Genomic DNA, 18,723 nt, shown 5'->3' on the forward strand with positions numbered 1-18,723 from the left:
AATTTCTCCCTGATTCATCAAACTGAGATTCCACTGACTGCTGTGTTTTGCAGGTTCAAAACTGATCTCATTAAAAAGGACTGAACTATAAACTTTTAACACTGCATTTCGCTTTGTAAAAGACAAAACTATTAGAAAGTTTTGGTAGGATTGTTGTGTTTGTTGTGCCATTGCTTGTTTTCTCCTCTGTGCTGTGTTATCAGATGAGAAGAAGGCTTTTCTTAAAGATGTGGAACACTGAAAAAACATTTTTTAAATCTTATTTCTGATTATAATCTGTCACTCTGAGTTTGTCATGCAGGCTGAGCATGAAAATAGTCTCCTACAACTATCTCCTGCATTAGCTTCTGATAAAAAATAGACCGTTAAACTCTAGGATTTGAAAAGCCTTACAGATCTATGTCACACTGTCAGTTAAAATTCATGGCCTCACACATCTTGGCTCACAATGGGGCTGTTGCTCGTTTAGCATCCAGCAAACAGCAGGAAACGTCTCGACTAGTAGAGGCTAATCGTTAGTATTAACAACTTCACCACACAGCAGAACTCCTCCAGGCTTGTCATATTTGTGGATATAAAACATCTACGTTGCAAGTCAGTGGTAGAGTCACGTTGCTGTTATTGAATCCAAGGCAAGATCTTCAAATATCAAGAAATAAGACTCAAAAACCTGCTGTCTGAAGCTCAGCTGTGATGTGACTCACTTCTAGTTCCTGAAAATGGTACACCAGTGTTTTTCTTCCCTAGAGAACAACTTACAAGGCATTCATTCCTACTAGAGACCACTGAAAACTGTATTGATTAAACAGGTATTCAAGACCTTTAACTCTTCACATCTCAGGCGGGCTAATTTCATAAAACTCGTAAAGACATAAAACTGCACATAGCCGAGTCAGATCTGAAACCAAGGGCGCTGTGCCTCCACCGCCTTGAGGCCAGGGCCACTTCGTGTCAGTGCAGTCACTGTCATCAGTGCCATGCTTGTTATTCACTATTTTTATGAGATTAAACCAAGGCCTTTCCTTGCTCATGGATGACGTACGAGTAACGAGCTCTTTAGCTTGCCTTGGGTTGTGTAACTCACATTAAATAGGATCGCAAGGAGGGCACGTAGTGTGCATGTTTTATGCATCTTTACATATGTCTTCCTTTATACCAAAAGCACAGTGTCTATTTGTGCATTACATCTTAGAGTGTGTTCCTGCTACGTTTGTCTCAAGCCCCATCCCATCAGAGCTCCACCAGCCCTCCTGGCATGTCCTGACCTTTGACTGTTGCTGCTCATAACTCACTCTGAGGCTGAATAGCTGAGAAATTAGAGGTGAAAGTCAGAGTGTCCTCTCTGCAAAGTGTTGTGGAAGATATTATTTTATTGTTAAAGGATGTGTTGTGTTGTTAGTAAGAAAAACTGTAGTAAGATTCAGTAGCAGGATCAGAATCACTGTCATGTCCATGTGATGGTCAGAGGAGCTTGCAGTCGTGTCCAAGAAAAACATCTTCCATGTGATTCCGAGGAAACCCCAAAAATGTTTTCATCGTGTTTCATCATGGCAGATCAAATACAGTCACTGTCAACCCTTATTATCATCACGTCTGATTTAATTTAAAACTGCAAAGGCATTCGAGCACAAGGGATGGTAGATGTTAGTCACTGCTGTTGTAATGTGGTGAATGTAGAAATGGTGAATGGCGATTCAACAAACAGAAAATGCAGTCAGTTAACAGAAACACAAAATTTTCAAAATGGTAATTTCTAATAAAAATTGTCATTTTGGAGTGATAGAAAAATAACTTCATATTTTGTATTCCTGCAGTTTCAAATATGGCTTTGATTATTGTCATTAGCTTGGCCTGGCTGCTTTCATAGCCCACAGGCAACGTCACGGGGTACCGTTTAAGCTCCCTGCAAACAGTCAACGTCACATGGACGTGCAGATCATTTCTATATTGCGTCGTCGGTCCAGACCATGTCTGTAGGACGTCCAGACCAGGTAGACAGTGGGCTAGCACAGTGGGCTGATTTGATTGGCTGATTCAAATTCAAATGTAGTTCAACATTTATACCTGAAGAGGGTGACGCACTGACAGTTTTAGGATGAATTATTACATTTTAAATATGCTGCACAATGCCAAAATAATGAGTACACTATCTACAGCACTAGAAACTCATTTATAAAGTTTATCAACATAAAACAGTTGATTTGGGAGTGATTAGCTCTGTAAAGGCACACCTTGTAGTTTAGGCTTGCTTTTATCATCCCCTAGTATCCATTTTAATTCACTGTTGTTAAAACAAACTGCTGTACTCCTTAATCTAACTGAAATGTGTCCTCAGCCTCATTTGTTTCTACAGGAGCGTGTAGCGATAAATATGAATTTACATCTATATTTATCAAATGTGGTGTAGACTTAGCTTGTCTTCATCGTTTATACTTTTATATTAAATAACTTGGGGCACCACCCAGTTTTGTCTGAGTGAACTGGGACACTGGATTTGATATTTATATCTTCTCACTATAATCAGTCGCAAAGTTAACACCACATTTTAATCTGAAAGCTGAATTCTTGTCAGAATGCGCCGGTTATTCTCGAGATCAATAGGCAATGATCAGGCATGATTTAAGTTTTGTGAATTTATTACAAACATCAGTTACATTGACAAAAAGACCAAACACATTTATAGTTTCATGCGTGAGAGTAAGTAGATGGATAAACCCAAGGCTTTATGGCAGTGCTATGACATACTGATCTGTAATAAAGTGGAAATTTAGTGACACATGGGGTAGTAAATATTAGGAATAATTTCTGTAAGGAGAGCAAGTGAAAATATGTGTGTGTGTGTGTGTGTGTGTGTGTGTGTGTGTGTGTGTGTGTGTGTGTGTGTGTGTGTGTGTGTTCAGGAGGGGCGTAGATGCAAATGAGGGTGTGTGTGTGTGTGTGTGTTCGTGTTGCTCGTTATGGCAGAAGAAGAAAAGAGATCTTGAGGGCTAAACGTGAATTTCGGATCGAAATAAAAAACATGCCATAAAAGAAATGTACAAATCTGAATTCACTAATCGGGCTTAGCACAAAAGTCATCCAGATGAGATGCTTCACAGACCTTTTTCCGTTGCCAAAGAGGTGTCCTGGGGGAGCCTGTTCAGCCAGGTCCAGAAGTTTGAATGCGGCCTTCAGGGGCCGTAGGATCTTTTGGCACCTCAGCTTGGGTCAATGGCGTCTGTGGTGTGTAGAAGGAGGTGTTCTCCCGTAGTGGCTTGACTAAAGGTTCCTTCACTTCTGCTGCACCGAAAATGTGGAATTCAGAACGCGAGTCCAAATTATCAGAACCGATGCTGATCAGAAAAACTGCTCCAAATTAGTTTTAACTCTTAATGTGAAAACTAGACAGGACCAAGCCGACTTCCGGTTTTACGTAGGAAGTCAAACAAAACAAAATGGAACTGCTTCTAAGTTTTACTAAAACTTTTGAGAGCTAATTACTTGACAACTGTAAAGCGCTGGGTTCTGCTAGGCCAGATGGAAACAGTCGCAGGGATGTGCTTAAGGCATCCTTTGTTCTTAAACTGTCGCCACGAGGTTCTGATTTGGGCACGCCCACCTGTATCTTACTCAAAAACCAATGGAGGGCACTGTGGCTCTTCCAAATAAACTCTACCTTCTCCAAGATGAAAAAAATCCATGATCTCAATTTAACACAGTTATTCATATGAAGCCTCAAAGGTACTACTTTAGCATCAAAGTGTTACTTTCAACGGGAAAGAATAAAATTTATGTCTTAAAGCTGAACAGTTTTACCATTAGCATGAATTTTAACTGGAGAAACACCAAATGACAGAGGTTTAACATAAAAGAAAACACAACACAAACTGTTTAGGTCTGTGGCTGATAAGATTTTAACTTAGAGCACCTTGATTTCTATTTTAGGGTGAACAACCTAAACACCTTATTTGATTATAGATAAACAGAAAAATACCAGGGCTTTGATAAAAGCGAGATTCTGGAATCTTCCAGAATGACCCTTGAGAAGTTTTATGAGCAACCGTCCTGGGGGGAAAGTCAGTTATTGACAGGTTAAGGTAAGACAGACCAAGTCCTGATAATGTCCAGCTTAACAAGTCACTTGGTAAAATTTACTTTCCTGGGAGAAAAATGAAGGAGTTAACCAGAATGCCCACCTGCGGGCCAGTTTCAAATTCCCCTCTTTATTTCCTTCTGCTGAATGTGAAAGAACCCTTTGTGTGACAATGTTATGGTTCTTTTCCGTGTAAATCCATACAAAGTTTAACCTGAGGATATAAAATGTGGATTTCCGCTACAAGCGATTCACCACTGAATCAAATGACCTGTGCTGAGGAAAGATCCTGAGAGGAGGAATTATGTGATCACAGAGAAATATTTGTAATGATTCATTAGTTACATGTTACGTAATGAACCATAAATGTGGGATTCCATAGGAAATATGAAACCAATTTGATGGATTTTTGAATATTACTTTAATCATAAGATCTGAACTTTTTATTGCAGGGATTAGGTAACACTTTGTATTAACCCAGAGACAAGAGAGCGAGAGAGACCAGTTTTAAATTTTAAGAAGATGTATTTCTAAACAATTTAAAACAAGGCTAACTAACTCTAAACACTCTGTGTGATGAATGGATCTAGGTGTGAATGAGGCAAGATAGATGGTGTAATGTGGAATGTTGTTATCAGAACTCTCATTTTCAGAGAAGCGTTAGTTCTGTGTGGGAGCGAATGTTTTGCTCTAAACTACAGTTGGAGTTTCAAAAACCACATTCAGACAACCTTCCACCTGCTTTCAGTCAATCATGAGCCTTGTTTTCTCTCTATAAACAACAACAGATTATTAATTTTGCTGTTGTTTTAATTTGAAAATTTTTCCCTCTACACAAACCTGCAATCCCTTGTTTTTTCGTTGGGATCTTGCCCTTAAAGTGATATACTAAGTTATTCCTGATATTAAAGCAACACTTCATGTTGCTCTACTGGTTTCATTAGACCCTCAATAAAAAAGAAGGTAATAGATGTAACAAAAAAGCAGGCCCTCATCCCACAATGAGTTGATTGATTTATATCGCTTGTCTCGTTCCCTCGAGTTCAGACACATTACCATCAGTTCAGAGATGAGGCAGAGATGCAGGAAAAGGCTCATAGAGATGAACACATCTGTCTATTTTCTGCTGACTCGTTTCTCTCAGCATTTCACCTCTGATACCTTCACTTATCCTATTATTCTTTAATGACAGCTGCATGTTGAGTTATTCTTCTGAGTGTCAGATTTAGTTTGTCAGACATTAATCGCCAACTTTGAGTGAAAATCTGAGCTCTAAACCTATTTCTGCACCAGGGGAGATCATCTGTACCCAGGGGGAAAAAAACAATGTCCTCCTTTTCTCTGCTTTGCAGCAGCGGTGCAGAACTGCCCCCATTTTGGAGGTGCTACACCAAGGGCACACTCAAATATTTAGTTTAGTGCACTGGGCCAATTATTTTCCAATGGATGAATGGTTTGTTTGTCTGGAAAAAAAATACATCCACCCGTTTGGCTTTAAGAAGACATGCTATCCATGGCTGTGCAGTAACCCCTATTTGTCCTACTTACTATTTGAATCCCGTCACCCCCTTTCACTCACATCCACAGGCACTGCAGTCATGATGCTTTGGCAGCACAGCTGATTTGATTTGGCAGTATTAGGGCATGATTCCTGCGGAATGTCCTAAAATTTAGATTCCCGTGTGCCCCCATCCCCTAGCAATCACTCCAGTGATCACCACTCCACAACCACTATCTCAGATTTGTTGTTTACTTGTGACATGCAGACGCCAGGAAATCCTTTCTTAGTGGGAAAGTTAGTAATACGGAAAGCCAAAAGTGCATCACTTCAAAAGGAAATGTGGGCACTCCATGCAGAATTGAAGCCTCAAGTATATAATTGTGAAGATAATTATGCGTTTTATGGTAACATCTTTAGAACAAAACGAGGCAGAATGGTCTGTTTTTTATACATTTTATGTCTTAACACGTAAATGGAATTGTCTCCTGTTTTTGTGATCTACAACATTTGGCTAAGGTGAAACTGCTCCTGACACGACATGATCTAGAGGCAGTAGTTCATGCTTTTTTTTCAACCCACATTGACTTTTGCAATTCGGTTCTATTTGAGGTGAGCCAGCGCACCTTTGCGAGGTTACATCTTGTGCGAAATGCAGCTGCCAAATTACTAGTGGGTAAAAGGAAGTTTGATCACATAACTACAGTCTTGGCTGGATAGCCTTGGCTGCCTTTTGATTTTAGAATTAGTTTTTAAATCTTTTTTTGGTTTTTAGATCTTTGCATGGGTTAGCTCCTGTCATGGTCTGCATCTGCGTCTTCCCTCATGTGTCTCCTGATGTTTCCCCATCCCTCTCTAGATTCCTTTTTGTGTCTCATAGCGCCCTCATGTGTCCTTTGTCTGCGTCTCATTTATGTGTTTTCTGTTTGTAGGCATTCGATCATCCCCATCCCCTCCAGTTGTAGCTCCAGCCTCTTTGTCCCCAGCTCTGTGTCTGTGTGGGTGTGTGTGTGTGTCCATTCCCCAACTTAGTGTGTGTGTGTGTGTGTGTGTGTGTGTGTGTGTGTGTGTGTGAGAGAGTGTATTTGGGTGTGACTGTGTGTGTGTGAGTCCTTCTCTCAGTCTTTTAGTTCAGTTTTGTGTTTTATAGTTTTAGGTTTATCTGCCCTCCTTTGGTTCTGTTTCTACATTTAGATAATTGTTGTCACCTGTCTTCCCTCCAGCCCTCACTCCACACACCTGCTTCCTGTTTCCCTAATTGTTCCTCCCAGTGTATTTAAGCCCTGTCTTGTCTCTGTGTTGTGTCAGTCCATTGTTATGTTATTCTGTCAGTTTCGTCTCGCTTTGGATTACTAGTGTTTTTGGCCTTCTCGTGTTCTCTAGTGTTTTTTGGATCTCCAAACCTTTATCTGGATTTTTGGATTTTGGCTTCCAGCCTTTTGAATTTATTTTTGTTTTTGGTTCTCCTTAAAATAAAGGATTTTACTTAATCTTCATCCCTGCCTCGTGTCATCCTGGGTTACTGCATTTTTGGGTCCAAACCATCTTCGTATCGGGACAGAATGGACCGACCAACCCAGGACCCAGCAGAACCTCCAGGTACACAAGAGCAGATGTACCGTTACTATGGCGACCCAGACACCTGTTGGTATTTTGTTCGAGACTGCACCCGTTGTTTGGACCTTAAATCCTCAGAGTTTGACAAGGTCTCATTCATGGTGCTTTGTTTGGGAGGAAAAACCATGCGGTGGGTCGCAGATCTTTTCGACATTGAAGATCTAAAAACTGTGTTGTTCTGGGACTTTGCTTCGTTGCTCCTCCACACTTTTGGCCGTGATCCTCCTCCTTCTGCTCCTAAACTCCAATCCATTCCTGCATAATTTCTGACAACCAGAACCGGCTTCATTTCATTCTCCCCTGTGCAAGTTGGTGCCGTCTCAGCGTCTCTGATGGGCCCGACCACCACACCCTCACCTGGTCCTGACAGCGCCGCCACATCTTCTCCGGTGGGCTGTAACACATCCTCCTCTACTAAAATCGGCGCCATCTCTGCATCTCCGATGGGCCAAACCACCAAACCTTCACCAGGTCCAGTTGGCATTGCTGGCGTCATTCCTGCACCTCCTAAGAGCCGCGCCCGCTGTCGACGTCGCCGCCATCATCAGCAGTCTCCTGAAGTCAGAGTTGTGCCACCTAACCAAGAGGCCCCTGCTCTGCAGCCCAAGCCAGAACTCCTGAACCCATCCAAGACCAGAGTTGTGCCGCCTATTCTAGAGGCCCCTGCTCTGCAACCCAGGACTGAACTAAATAAAACATCAGATGCCAGAGCTGTGCCGCCTACCCAAGAGGCCCCTGCTCTGCGACCCGCATCTGAACTCCATCTACCATCTCTGCATCCTGCTCCAGCGGTGGTCCCGGAGGACGCGCCGCATCTTGTTCCAGCGGTGGTCCCGGAGGACGCATTGCATCCTGCCTCAGCGGTGGTCCCGGAGGACGCATTGCATCCTGCCTCAGCGGTGGTCCCGGAGGACGCATCGCATCCTGCCTCGGCGGTGGTCCCGGAGGACGCATCACATCCTGCTTCGGCGGTGGTCCCGGAGGACGCTCTGCATCCTGCTTTGGTCCAGCTCATTCACGAGGCTCCGCAGCCCGTCCACGAGGCTCTGGTCCAGCCCGTCCACGAGTCGGAGGTTCCTGTTTCCGAGTTGACGTCTCGAAGTCGACGTCCCCATCTCAAGTCTCGAAGTCGACATCTCTGCCTCCTGTCTCGAAGTTGCCGTCTCACAAGTCTCAAGTTCCAGAGTCCCCACAAGTGTTCCAGTCTCCAGAGTCCCCACAAGTGTTCCAGTCCCCACAAGTGTTCCAGTCCCCACAAGTGTTCCAGTCCCCACAAGTGTTCCAGTCTCCAGAGTCCCCACAAGTGTTCCAGTCTCCAGAGTCCCCACAAGTGTTCCAGTCTCCAGAGTCCCCACAAGTGTTCCAGTCTCCAGAGTCCACAAAATTTGTCCGGCTGAAAAGATTTTCACTTCCAGTTTTGAAGATACTTTACTTAACTCTAATATTTTTTCTAAGTCAGTGAGGATTTAGGGTTGATTTGAGGGAAGAAAGCAAGACTTACAGCAGTGAGAGATGCATTGGATGAAAAAATAACAAAAACGTGTAAGTTTTGATCTACAAACTAATAAAGGAATGTAGGATTAGTTTCTCAGAGAAACTTTTGTAAAACTGGTTCATAAAATACAACAAATTATTTTTTGATACAGATCAAAGAATCACAAAACCTAAACTGTCATTATGTAAAAAACTAATAAATACACCACATTCCAATTTAGCCAAGTAACGCCTAATTTATTGTGATCCATTTAAGTTTTGGTGATATTTTAAAAAAGAAATAATTATTCGAGTAGAACTTTTAGAACTTCACAGTATTGTTTAGATTTATTTATATCTGCTAAACAACAAAAACATAAATAAACCGAAACACTTTTATAAAGTGCTGGTGAAAAATTTAATTATGGTGCAAAAGTTAATTTACTTCAGTAATTCAACTTAAAAGCTGAAACTAACCAATGAGATTAAACTCATTAAATGCAAGCCAGATATATTTCAGCCTGTACTTGTTGTAACTGTGATGATTATGGCTTACAGCTGATGAAAACCACACATTCTAAATCACAGACAGTTAGAATATTGTGAAAAAGGTTCACAAAGTGTCTCATTCTAATCAGCTAAAGAATCCAGAACACCAGCAAAGAGTTCCTGAGCCTTTAGATGGTCTCTCAGTCGAGTTTGAATCACTGATATAAATGTTATAAATGAACTTTTGCATATTCTAATTTTTGAAGTTTCACCTGTATGTCTGAGCCATAGAACCTCAAAGAGCCTTGAAGATTCAAAGTTGACACAAAAAGTTCTACTCTGACAGCTTTCCCTATTTTACAGTGATGCTAAACATCTGTATGTTGAAGAATGCTCACATATTTTTGGACCCTTTTTGTCCTGACATGCATCATTTATTTCCAGGTATGTTGGGCAGCAATCGTTTCACCGGCGCTTCTCAGAACTACAGCACCCTGCTGCTAGAGGAGGATTCTGGGCTTCTTTATGTGGGAGGCAGAGGAGCTTTATACGCTCTCAACACCTCCAACATCTCCACACCTGCAAATCCCACAGTGAGTGACTTCACATGGCGCTTCCAGCCTCCAATGTTAAGGATGAAACAGCAAATCCAATTTTACGCATTTTGAAAGAACGATTGAAGGAGAAGAAGCTAATACTAGCCTTTATGCAGACTGACTAAACCCCATTGTGTTTGTCCAGTTTTCTATAGATATTGGCTTAAATGCATCAGCCATTTATTCAACAAAGTAACTAGGCTAAATGTATTGATGCAGGCAGAAAATTAAGTGTGCTGCTCTTTTCTTTTCCCCTGCTTATCTCAGACATTCACACATTTATTTTTCTTTATTTATATCTCTACCCCTCATGTTTATCTGTAGAGCCTATCAATCAATTGGCCCCTTTTTTCATATTGATCTGACTGAGTCATCCCCATTACATCCCATTGTTTTCAGATTAATTGGAACACTATCCCTGAACAGAAGAAGCAGTGTCTGAACAAAGGCAGAGACAATCAGGTACAAGCCCGCAGCCTCCATCAACCTCTTTATGCTTTATTTATGGAAATAATGCTTTTATACAGTTTGTGTCTTAGGGAGTAAAATAACAACCAACGAAGAACATAATCTTTTCATTTGCCCTGTGGTTTTACGTCTCAGCAACACAAATGCTCAACAATGCAGGGTGGCTGTTTAAAAATAACTTGTGTAATAATTATTTGCATGCACTGACCTTTTTTGTTGTAGAGGCAAAAATAACCTGTTTTTCTTTGCTCTCTGCAGACAGAGTGTTACAACCACATCCGCTTTCTGCAGCACTATAATGAAACTCACCTGTACGTCTGTGGGACAAATGCCTTCAAACCTCTCTGTGCTTATATAGTAAGACCTTATGAAATATAACACCTAAGTAGATGTGATTGGAAGGTATAACAGAAAAAAATTAATTAATTTGTTTTTTGGTAACTTCTTATAAGGATTCAGGGAGGTTCAACTTCTCTTCCGATTTTGAAGAGGGCAGAGACAGGTGTCCATATGACCCAGCCAAAGGATACACCGGCCTCCTCATTGGTTTGTTGTTTATATTTAATCGGTTCTTCTTCTGCTGAATATTCATGACGTCATTCAGATATCATGGTCAACTTCCTGAAATTTGAAGACTAATAGTTTTAAAGGGGTCATATTATGCAAAACAAGCCCCTTGCTTCCTTTTGTGCTGCCATTTAGGTTTCTACTGCCTCTATATCCATCCATTTTTGTCAGTGTTTGGTTTTAGGAATTGTGTTTAAGCAGGCAATTTCAAGGTTTGTGACTCACAACAGGGAAATTAGTACAGAATCACCTCTCACTTGCAAGAGAAATCTGCTACTGGAGGAGCAGCAACTCTTCTCCAAACCCCTCCCAGATAACAGAGCTTTTCAGCTTATAGCAGCCTGAGCATGGGATGAGTGGGTGTGGCCAGCTCCATCTCGTTTCACTTAAAGTGACAGAACTCTCAAATGAATGAAACTGCTGAAATCTCTTTATGTGAGAGAGATAGTGCAAAGAACTTCATAAACATGTTTTAGAAAACCCTTTAATAAAACCATAAAAACATTAACAAACAAAACCACAAAGCCAGCAGCTATATAAGGTTGCAAACCTTCTTTGAACAAATCCAAAGTTCATCATACTTACTTTTTGCAGACTTATCTCCTCCACCATCTTTTACATGAGGAATTTTTACTGCTGACTTGATTTGGCCAACACAATCATCCAACAGTGGTTAAAGTCGCTTAGTAAAAAGATGAAAATTCATTACATTGCACACATCCTGAACAGACTTTGTGCAGGGAGACAGATTACAACGTACGAGCATGATGAGCTAAAGTCTAGTCGGAGTTGGGGCACACCCCAGACTAAAGTGTGTTGCTGCTCCAATCTCTGAAACGTTACATTTAGACCCAGACTCAGATTTATTCATTGCCTTTTCTCAGCCTGCTAGAGATTCAGGAGGAGATGTGTTACTCAGACCAGTTAAGATAAAATCCCAAAAGGCAGTACTTAAGACATAAAATCTTACTGTAGTGCAAAGTGAGGACGACTACTTAAAGAAACATCATGAGCCTCAAGGTAGAAGCTGCTACGGAGAGCAGAGGCTGCTCAGTCTTGTACCTGAGGGATGAAGGGTGAATATTTATTTTGTCTGGTTCTGCATCTGCTGATATGAATTTCTTCTATAAAAAGGAAGCTTTTTGATCTGTGTTTGACTGGGTATGACTGCTCTTTGCAGCACCTCCTTGTCGGACTCAGAGGAGGTTCCAGACCAGTTATGGGGGACGTCAGGACACTCTCCTCTAAAGATATACAGCATGAAGACCAGTGTTCCCTTTAGCTTCCTCAGGAAATTAAGCCATTGGTGAATGCTTCTAATGATCTGGGCTGAGTTATTGCGCCATGTTAGGTCAGAGGTTAAGTGCAGATCCAAGTGATTTATTTCACCAGCTTCCCGTTCTCTCCTCTAATGATGAGAGGACAAAAGATGTAAAATCTCCTCATAAAGTCAATCGCTATTTCTTTTTTCCACCTATCACTACTGCTGATATCTACCAGATGTTATGCAGCATCAAGGGATTTGATCCTCGCTCAGGGAGCTCACACCCGGTTCATGCATATCTCTGTGACCTTAGTAATCATTCTGACAGATTTCCTGAAGCAACTCTCCAGGACAAAATCTTCCTGATAAGCTTGACATCCAATGGTGTGGGGTCGTTCATTGACTGCCAGCAGGGTGAGATTGTAAATGATTACACCCGGCTGGAGGCTTTTATTTTTAATGTTCACATAATCTGCTCGGGGTTCCGGTTCTTCTGGTTCTGGACGTCCTATGGTTTTCCGGCTGTGGTTTCCTGAATTTCTTCGGATTGCTGTGGATTGCTGGGATCTGGTCCGTTTCCTGCTCATCATGGTTCCTGCTTGCGGATTTCGCTGAGTGGGATTACTATTTCATGATTCAGATATCTATTGACTATTCTTCTGTGTGGGGGGTTGCTTTTCCTCACTCCTGATGCTTCGGTGCCTGGGAACTAACTTTGTCTTCCTCTGCTGAGTCCTCAGGGCCTCTGGAATTGTTCAGCGACTCGTGGTTTTCTGCCAAGACGTTGTGTCCTTGAAAAGGGGGGATATGTTGTGAATCAAAAGGGTCAATTTCACCATCTAATTGACACAGCATAACCTTTCATACACGCCAGAGCTGCAAAGTCAAGGTTGCACCATCTGGAGGATCCAGACTCACAAATCAACCCTTTGCTCACTTATTGTTCTTCAATGCAGGCAAAATAAACTGTCAAGGTCTCCCGCAAAAGCCCTTCTCTCTATGTGTAAAAGTCAGACTACTGGATTCCTCACTCTGAATAAAAAAAGTGAATTTATATGAATCCTACAAGGCTTTACAATGTATAAATTAATTAATCATATGGTTGAATGAACAAGATGTTTAAATCAAATGTGTGCTTAAATCGATGAAGTCGAAACAAATATTGCTCTTACAATGATCCATTGCAGATCTTATTATCAGTATGTGTTTGATTTAACAAGTTAATCATTATCTACACTCATACACATCTTCATAAGATACAAAGCAGTTTAATGAGCAGCTAGGCTAAATACTTCAGGCTCAGCTTGTGAAGTCATTCAGGAATGGAATGAATCTGCACGATAGTAATTGTTTGATAACCTTTGTACAAAACACTGTTATAGAAGACCAAAAAGTCCTGTTAGTCTGTCTTCTTCTAACCCTTTAAATTTTTATTTGTTAAACAGATGGTGAAATGTTCACGGCCTCTCAGTATGAATTTCGGAGTTCACCAGACATCCGAAGAAACTTCCCCTTCCCTACCCTCAGGACAGAGGAAGCCCCAACCCGCTGGCTTCTAGGTAAATAGTGCACAGATAAACTAAATAATGATGTGTGCTTCCTTTAAAGTTAATAGAACCATTTTCCATTCCTTTGAAAGTAAGTAAGGAACGTAAAAGATGCACAGCTCTATAGCTCTGTCTTTAGTTGCACTGTGATCCAATCGTACATACAGCTCTTTGTTCAGTTTCCAAGGAGGCACTTTCAGTGCTTCTAATAGGTCTTTGTTTGTGTGTGTTTGTGTGTGTGTGTGTGTGTGTGTGTGTGTGTGTGTGTGTGTGTGTGTGTGTGTTCAGAGGCAGATTTTGTAGGATCTGTGCTGCTGAAAGAGAGCATCAACAGCTCTATCGGTGACGATGACAAGATTTACTTCTTCTTCACTGAGAGAAGCCAGGAGCAGGTTGCTTACCCGACCCAGACCAAAGTTTCGCGGGTCGCCCGAGTCTGCAAGGTCAGAAATCACAACTGATGAAAATATCAGACACCACAAAACTATGGCTGTATTTTAACCCAAAATAACCAACATCTGAAACTGAAAGATTATGGAAAGAAATGTCAAGATGAAGTGGGAGAAAAGGTGCCAGACGTGAGTTTGGTGATTTATGAGAGTGGTGCAGGGTGAAATGAGCTGCCGCTCACCTCTTATAGTAATTTCAGCACTGAATAAAGTAGCAGTTGGGCACCTCTAATCATAGTTTTTGTTTTTAAACTTGTTTTATGCGACCTGTTTTCAGGAAAACTACAAGTCACATTGTGCTTTAGATTGAGATTTCTGTTTCAGCAATCAAAGAAGTGACTGGTGGTGTGGTGAATTTATTCTTGTGGAAAACTGTAAAAAACAAAAGAGAGACAGAATTTATTATCAGAAAGCTTGAGCCAGGATCTTGCTGGGCTGCAGCAGTTGACAGCAAATTAGAGGCTCAAAATTGCAAGAAAACCTGCAAATTTGCATTTACAATCATACTGACTTGGTGCTCATATCACTTTCAGTCATGCCAAAACTACAATTAAAATGTAAGATTTATACAACTTTTGTCCATCATCTCCATCCATCCATCCATCTTCTCAACCCACTTTGTCCACTGAGGGCCCGGGGGGGGATCTGGTGCCTATCTCCAGCAGTCAATGGGCAAGTAGGCGGGGTACACCCTGGTCAGAGAGCCAGTCCATAGCAGGGCAGCACAGAGATACACAGGACAAACAACCACACACACACACACACACACACACACACACACACACACACACACACACACACACACACACACACACACACACACACACACACACACACACCTAAGGACAATTTAGACAGACCAATCAACCTAACAGTCATGTTTTTGGACGGTGGGAGGAGGCCGGAGCACCCGGAGAGATCCCACGCATGCACAGGGAGAACATGCAAACTCCATGCAGAAAGAGCACCAGGAATCAAACCCAGGACCTCCTCGCTGCAAGGCAACAGCTCTAACCACTGCGCAGCCACCCAGCATTTCATGACCATTAAAGTTACAAAGGGATGTAATTTATCCTTTATCCATTTTTCCTGATTTTATTAAGTTTCTTGAGTTTTGGTCCACCAGATATTTCATGTGATTTTATTGTTTTTACTTCTTTTTAAGTTTGCTATTGACCTGTTTCTTTACCTTAGCTAGATAAGTGGGCACTACATTTTATTGGGTTGATGGTGGCACAGGAGTTAAGTGCTCGCCCCGTAATCGGAAGATTGCAGGTTCGAGCCCCGCTCAGTCTGTCGCTGTCGTTGTGTCATTGGGCAAGACGCTTAACCCACGTTGCCTGCTGGTGGTGGTCGGAGGGACCGGTGGCGCCAGTGCTCGGCAGCCTCGCCTCTGTCAGTGCACCTCAGGGCAGCTGTGGCTACATCGTAGCTCATCCCCACCAGTGTGTGAATGGGTGAATGACTGATTATGTTGTAAAGCGCCTTGGGGGGTTCCAGGACTCTAGAAGGCGGTATATCAAATACAGGCCATTTACCATTTACCATTTTATTTTGATTTAAATAAAGGTGAGGATGACATTCTCTTTTGTTGTCTCCAGTGAGGCCTGTCACCATTCCCTCCCAAAATTGTCTCACATTGAGGTTGGGATGGGTTTGAGACATCCGCAACAATAGTGACAGCTTTCAAAAGATATTTGTCTCCCAAATATTGTGAGCAAATTAAAAACATTCAGTAACACAGAAACAAGGCCAAGTAGCTCAGGCAAAGAAACTGGAAACATTTTGAAAATGCCATTTGCAATTTGTCTCCTACAGTCTCAGCCCAGTGAGATTCTGGCCTTTACAGAAGCAGAGTAGGTGGAAATGATAATGCTAAAGCAAATGCTCTCCACTGCTTCATGTTTAAAGCCAGCATCTCCCTGAGCTGTGACTGTTGCCAAGGAATTGCCAACACCATTTTCAAAGGGTTTTCAAAATGTTTTAAACAGTTTATGAAGGTTCTGTGTTATGTTGTGTGATTCATAGGGCCTGGAATTTCAACGGTTTAAAATAAATCAAGTGAACAATTTCGTATTAAAATCATGACAGAATAATCCCTGCAAACAGTTAACGCCGCATGGACGTGCAGATCATGCCTATATTGAGTCTGTCGGTCCAGACCAGGTCCAGACGTCTGTAGGACGTCCAGACTAGGTCTTTGCACAATGGGATTTAGGGCATTTTGAACCTGTCTGGAATCATCCTCGATTTAGTTAAAGGTGTGGTTCAGTCGTTTATTCAACACATTTGCTGAGTTAGGAATTAATGCCTTGTAAGTCGTAATCTGGGTACAAAAATGCCCTGGTGTGCCTGTTGCCAGATTGCCAGATCAGAGGAGAGCTTCAGACATCAGGATTTGGAGCCTTACTTCCCGATATTTGGACATCTCACCTCCGACTGGACAACAGCAAGACTCTACCACTGACTGTTAGCTCTGCAACATTAATGTTTTATTTTCACGAATAAAACAAGCCTGCTGGTGTTCTGCCATGTGGTGGAGTTGTTAACTCATTCACTGCCATTGATGACTAAAGTCGTCCTTTTAAATCCAACCGTTCACTGCCAATGATGACTAAAGTCGTCATTTACATTTTTTTACTGTGTGGGCATCGGAACTAGCCCCCGCACCATGAAAACAAACATCCCAGCTCTAAAGCTGATCTTCATCCGCATACGTCACACGTCACGTGACCAGGAAGCAGAAAATCCATGCGTTAGGAGATTGTTTTTAAGCCGTTGCTGTAAAAAATAGTGAGGCGCGAACCGGAAAAGCTTCTGCCGATAACAATTCAACAACGGATTATGAAAGAACGGATAACGCTTGAAAAGCATGAATTCTTCCTGATGTAAGAGTTTGTTTTGTTTTGTTAGTTTTGTCGTTGACATCCTAGAGCGCAACGTTCTGTGACTCTTAAAAAAACAGTAAAAACGGTGAGAAACGCTGGCAGCGAATTAGTTAATGCTAATGGTTAGCTTCTGCTAGCTTAGATGTGCTCTTGTTTCCTGGATACTAAAACAACAACAGCATTCCCCGTCATGAGTCATGATTGGTGAGAACATGTGACAGTGTGATGCCACACTGTCAGGCTTTTCAAATCCTAGAGTTTCACCATCTATTTTCTATCAGAAGCTAATGCAGCAGATCGGTGTAGGGGACTATTTTGATGTTCAGCCGCATTAAAAACTCAGAGTGACTGATTAAGCTTTAAGCTTTTTCTTTTTCTGTGGCTATTTTTAACAAACTTACATTTCAAGTAGACTTATTTTTGTCAGCTTGAATTTATACCCGAAAATGAAACAGTTAATTTCGGTGAATCTCCGCCCACGACCGCAGCAAGTCAATACACAACAGCACAGTCTTTATATTAATCCTTGTATCATATATTTATTTCAAAATCTTATTATGCAACTCCATGGAGTGAAATTTTCTAAACTTTTCACTTTCTTGAAATCATTCTTAACTTTTTCAAACTGCCAACATTTGAAATTCTCTTGGTTTTCTTTCCAACCCCCCCAAAAAGTTATTTCTAGAAAAAGTTCCCCTCTTTATCTCGCCTCATCAGTGCTGTGGAGTTGTCAGAACAGTTGAGAGTGCAATAACTCAGTCTGAACTAGGCCACAGCAACAAATGCAGATGTCGAGCCGGTCCCCAGCCAGCTCAGCCCCCGTGGCAGCCAGACACCACAGTGGTTGCAGGAGGAGCTGCAGATAGACAAGACTGACATTTGCCTCTGGCCTGAAACCCCAGAAGACTTGTCATCTTTTGCAACCAAAGTTACTTATCTTCACTAAGTTTCTTGTCAATCATGGCCTATTTTCACACAGAAGCTAATAATGACAAAAGAGTTTTCAATGACCCAAAAGCAGAAATGTCTGCCATTTGGAGATACCGTTTGAGCGCTGGTCATTTGGCTGTTCTATTTATCTCTATAATGAATATAGAAAAACTTCATCATGAGCTTTTATTCCCTCTGACTGATGAGCAGACTACGGTATTTACCACAGGCAACTATTGCATTGCTTTGCTTATTTTACTCTTACTTCCTTCTAGTGTTTTGATTAACATCAATTGTAATCTGCCAGTACACCTGTTAAACTCGGCACAGAATATTGACCTAGAATAATCCCTAAGATTGTTTACTTTCTGTATTGTCCTTAACCCCACTTGAGTAAAAGCCCTTGGTGATACTGATTTTATGGAAAAATTCACCTGTAAGACATTGTGCTGATGGAAGGATCCAAACGTGTTGGTTCTGTGTGTGCTATGTTGATTTTAGCGACTTTTCCTTTGCATGTGGGAGGCTGAGGCAGGCAGTGCATTTTGATGAACTGCAGATGTCCCCCAAAGACACAAACACAGAAAGATGACACCATAATATTCAGGGTAACGCAGAGAAAAAGAGCCTCCATCTCTGTGTTTCCTCTTCTCTAAATGAGGTGCATTAAGTGACTCTTTTGCTGAGATGCGCTGAGCTTCCTTGCCTCCCGCTGCTGCTGAAATGCAATTAGAGCGAATGCACCAAACTAGTCACAGTCTGAGTTTCCATAGATACTTTTATAAGACCCCAACTTCCATCATCTGCCCCTGCATGTGTTTACTAATGTGGATGTGACATGCTCAGTCATGTCTTTATGGAGTTA

The 18,723-nt window shown here is 41.7% G+C and overlaps 1 protein-coding gene across 3 annotated transcripts in view; it reads left to right on the forward strand.

The window, feature by feature from the left end:
- Positions 1-18,723, forward strand: part of sema4gb (sema domain, immunoglobulin domain (Ig), transmembrane domain (TM) and short cytoplasmic domain, (semaphorin) 4Gb) — a 72,778-nt gene that overhangs the window by 30,336 nt on the left and 23,719 nt on the right. For 2 of the 3 annotated variants that reach the window (XM_054749336.2, XM_054749337.2), the window contains 6 exons: positions 9,594-9,742; positions 10,145-10,207; positions 10,472-10,570; positions 10,666-10,759; positions 13,490-13,603; positions 13,880-14,034. In XM_054749336.2, coding sequence (XP_054605311.2) covers positions 9,594-9,742; positions 10,145-10,207; positions 10,472-10,570; positions 10,666-10,759; positions 13,490-13,603; positions 13,880-14,034 — 674 coding nt within the window. Of the gene's footprint in view, positions 1-7,051; positions 7,170-9,593; positions 9,743-10,144; positions 10,208-10,471; positions 10,571-10,665; positions 10,760-13,489; positions 13,604-13,879; positions 14,035-18,723 lie in introns of those variants that run through there. The other variant, XM_054749338.2, reaches the window with a different exon arrangement.

Source organism: Nothobranchius furzeri, chromosome 16 (assembly GCF_043380555.1).
Source record: "Nothobranchius furzeri strain GRZ-AD chromosome 16, NfurGRZ-RIMD1, whole genome shotgun sequence".
NCBI lineage: Eukaryota > Metazoa > Chordata > Actinopteri > Cyprinodontiformes > Nothobranchiidae > Nothobranchius > Nothobranchius furzeri.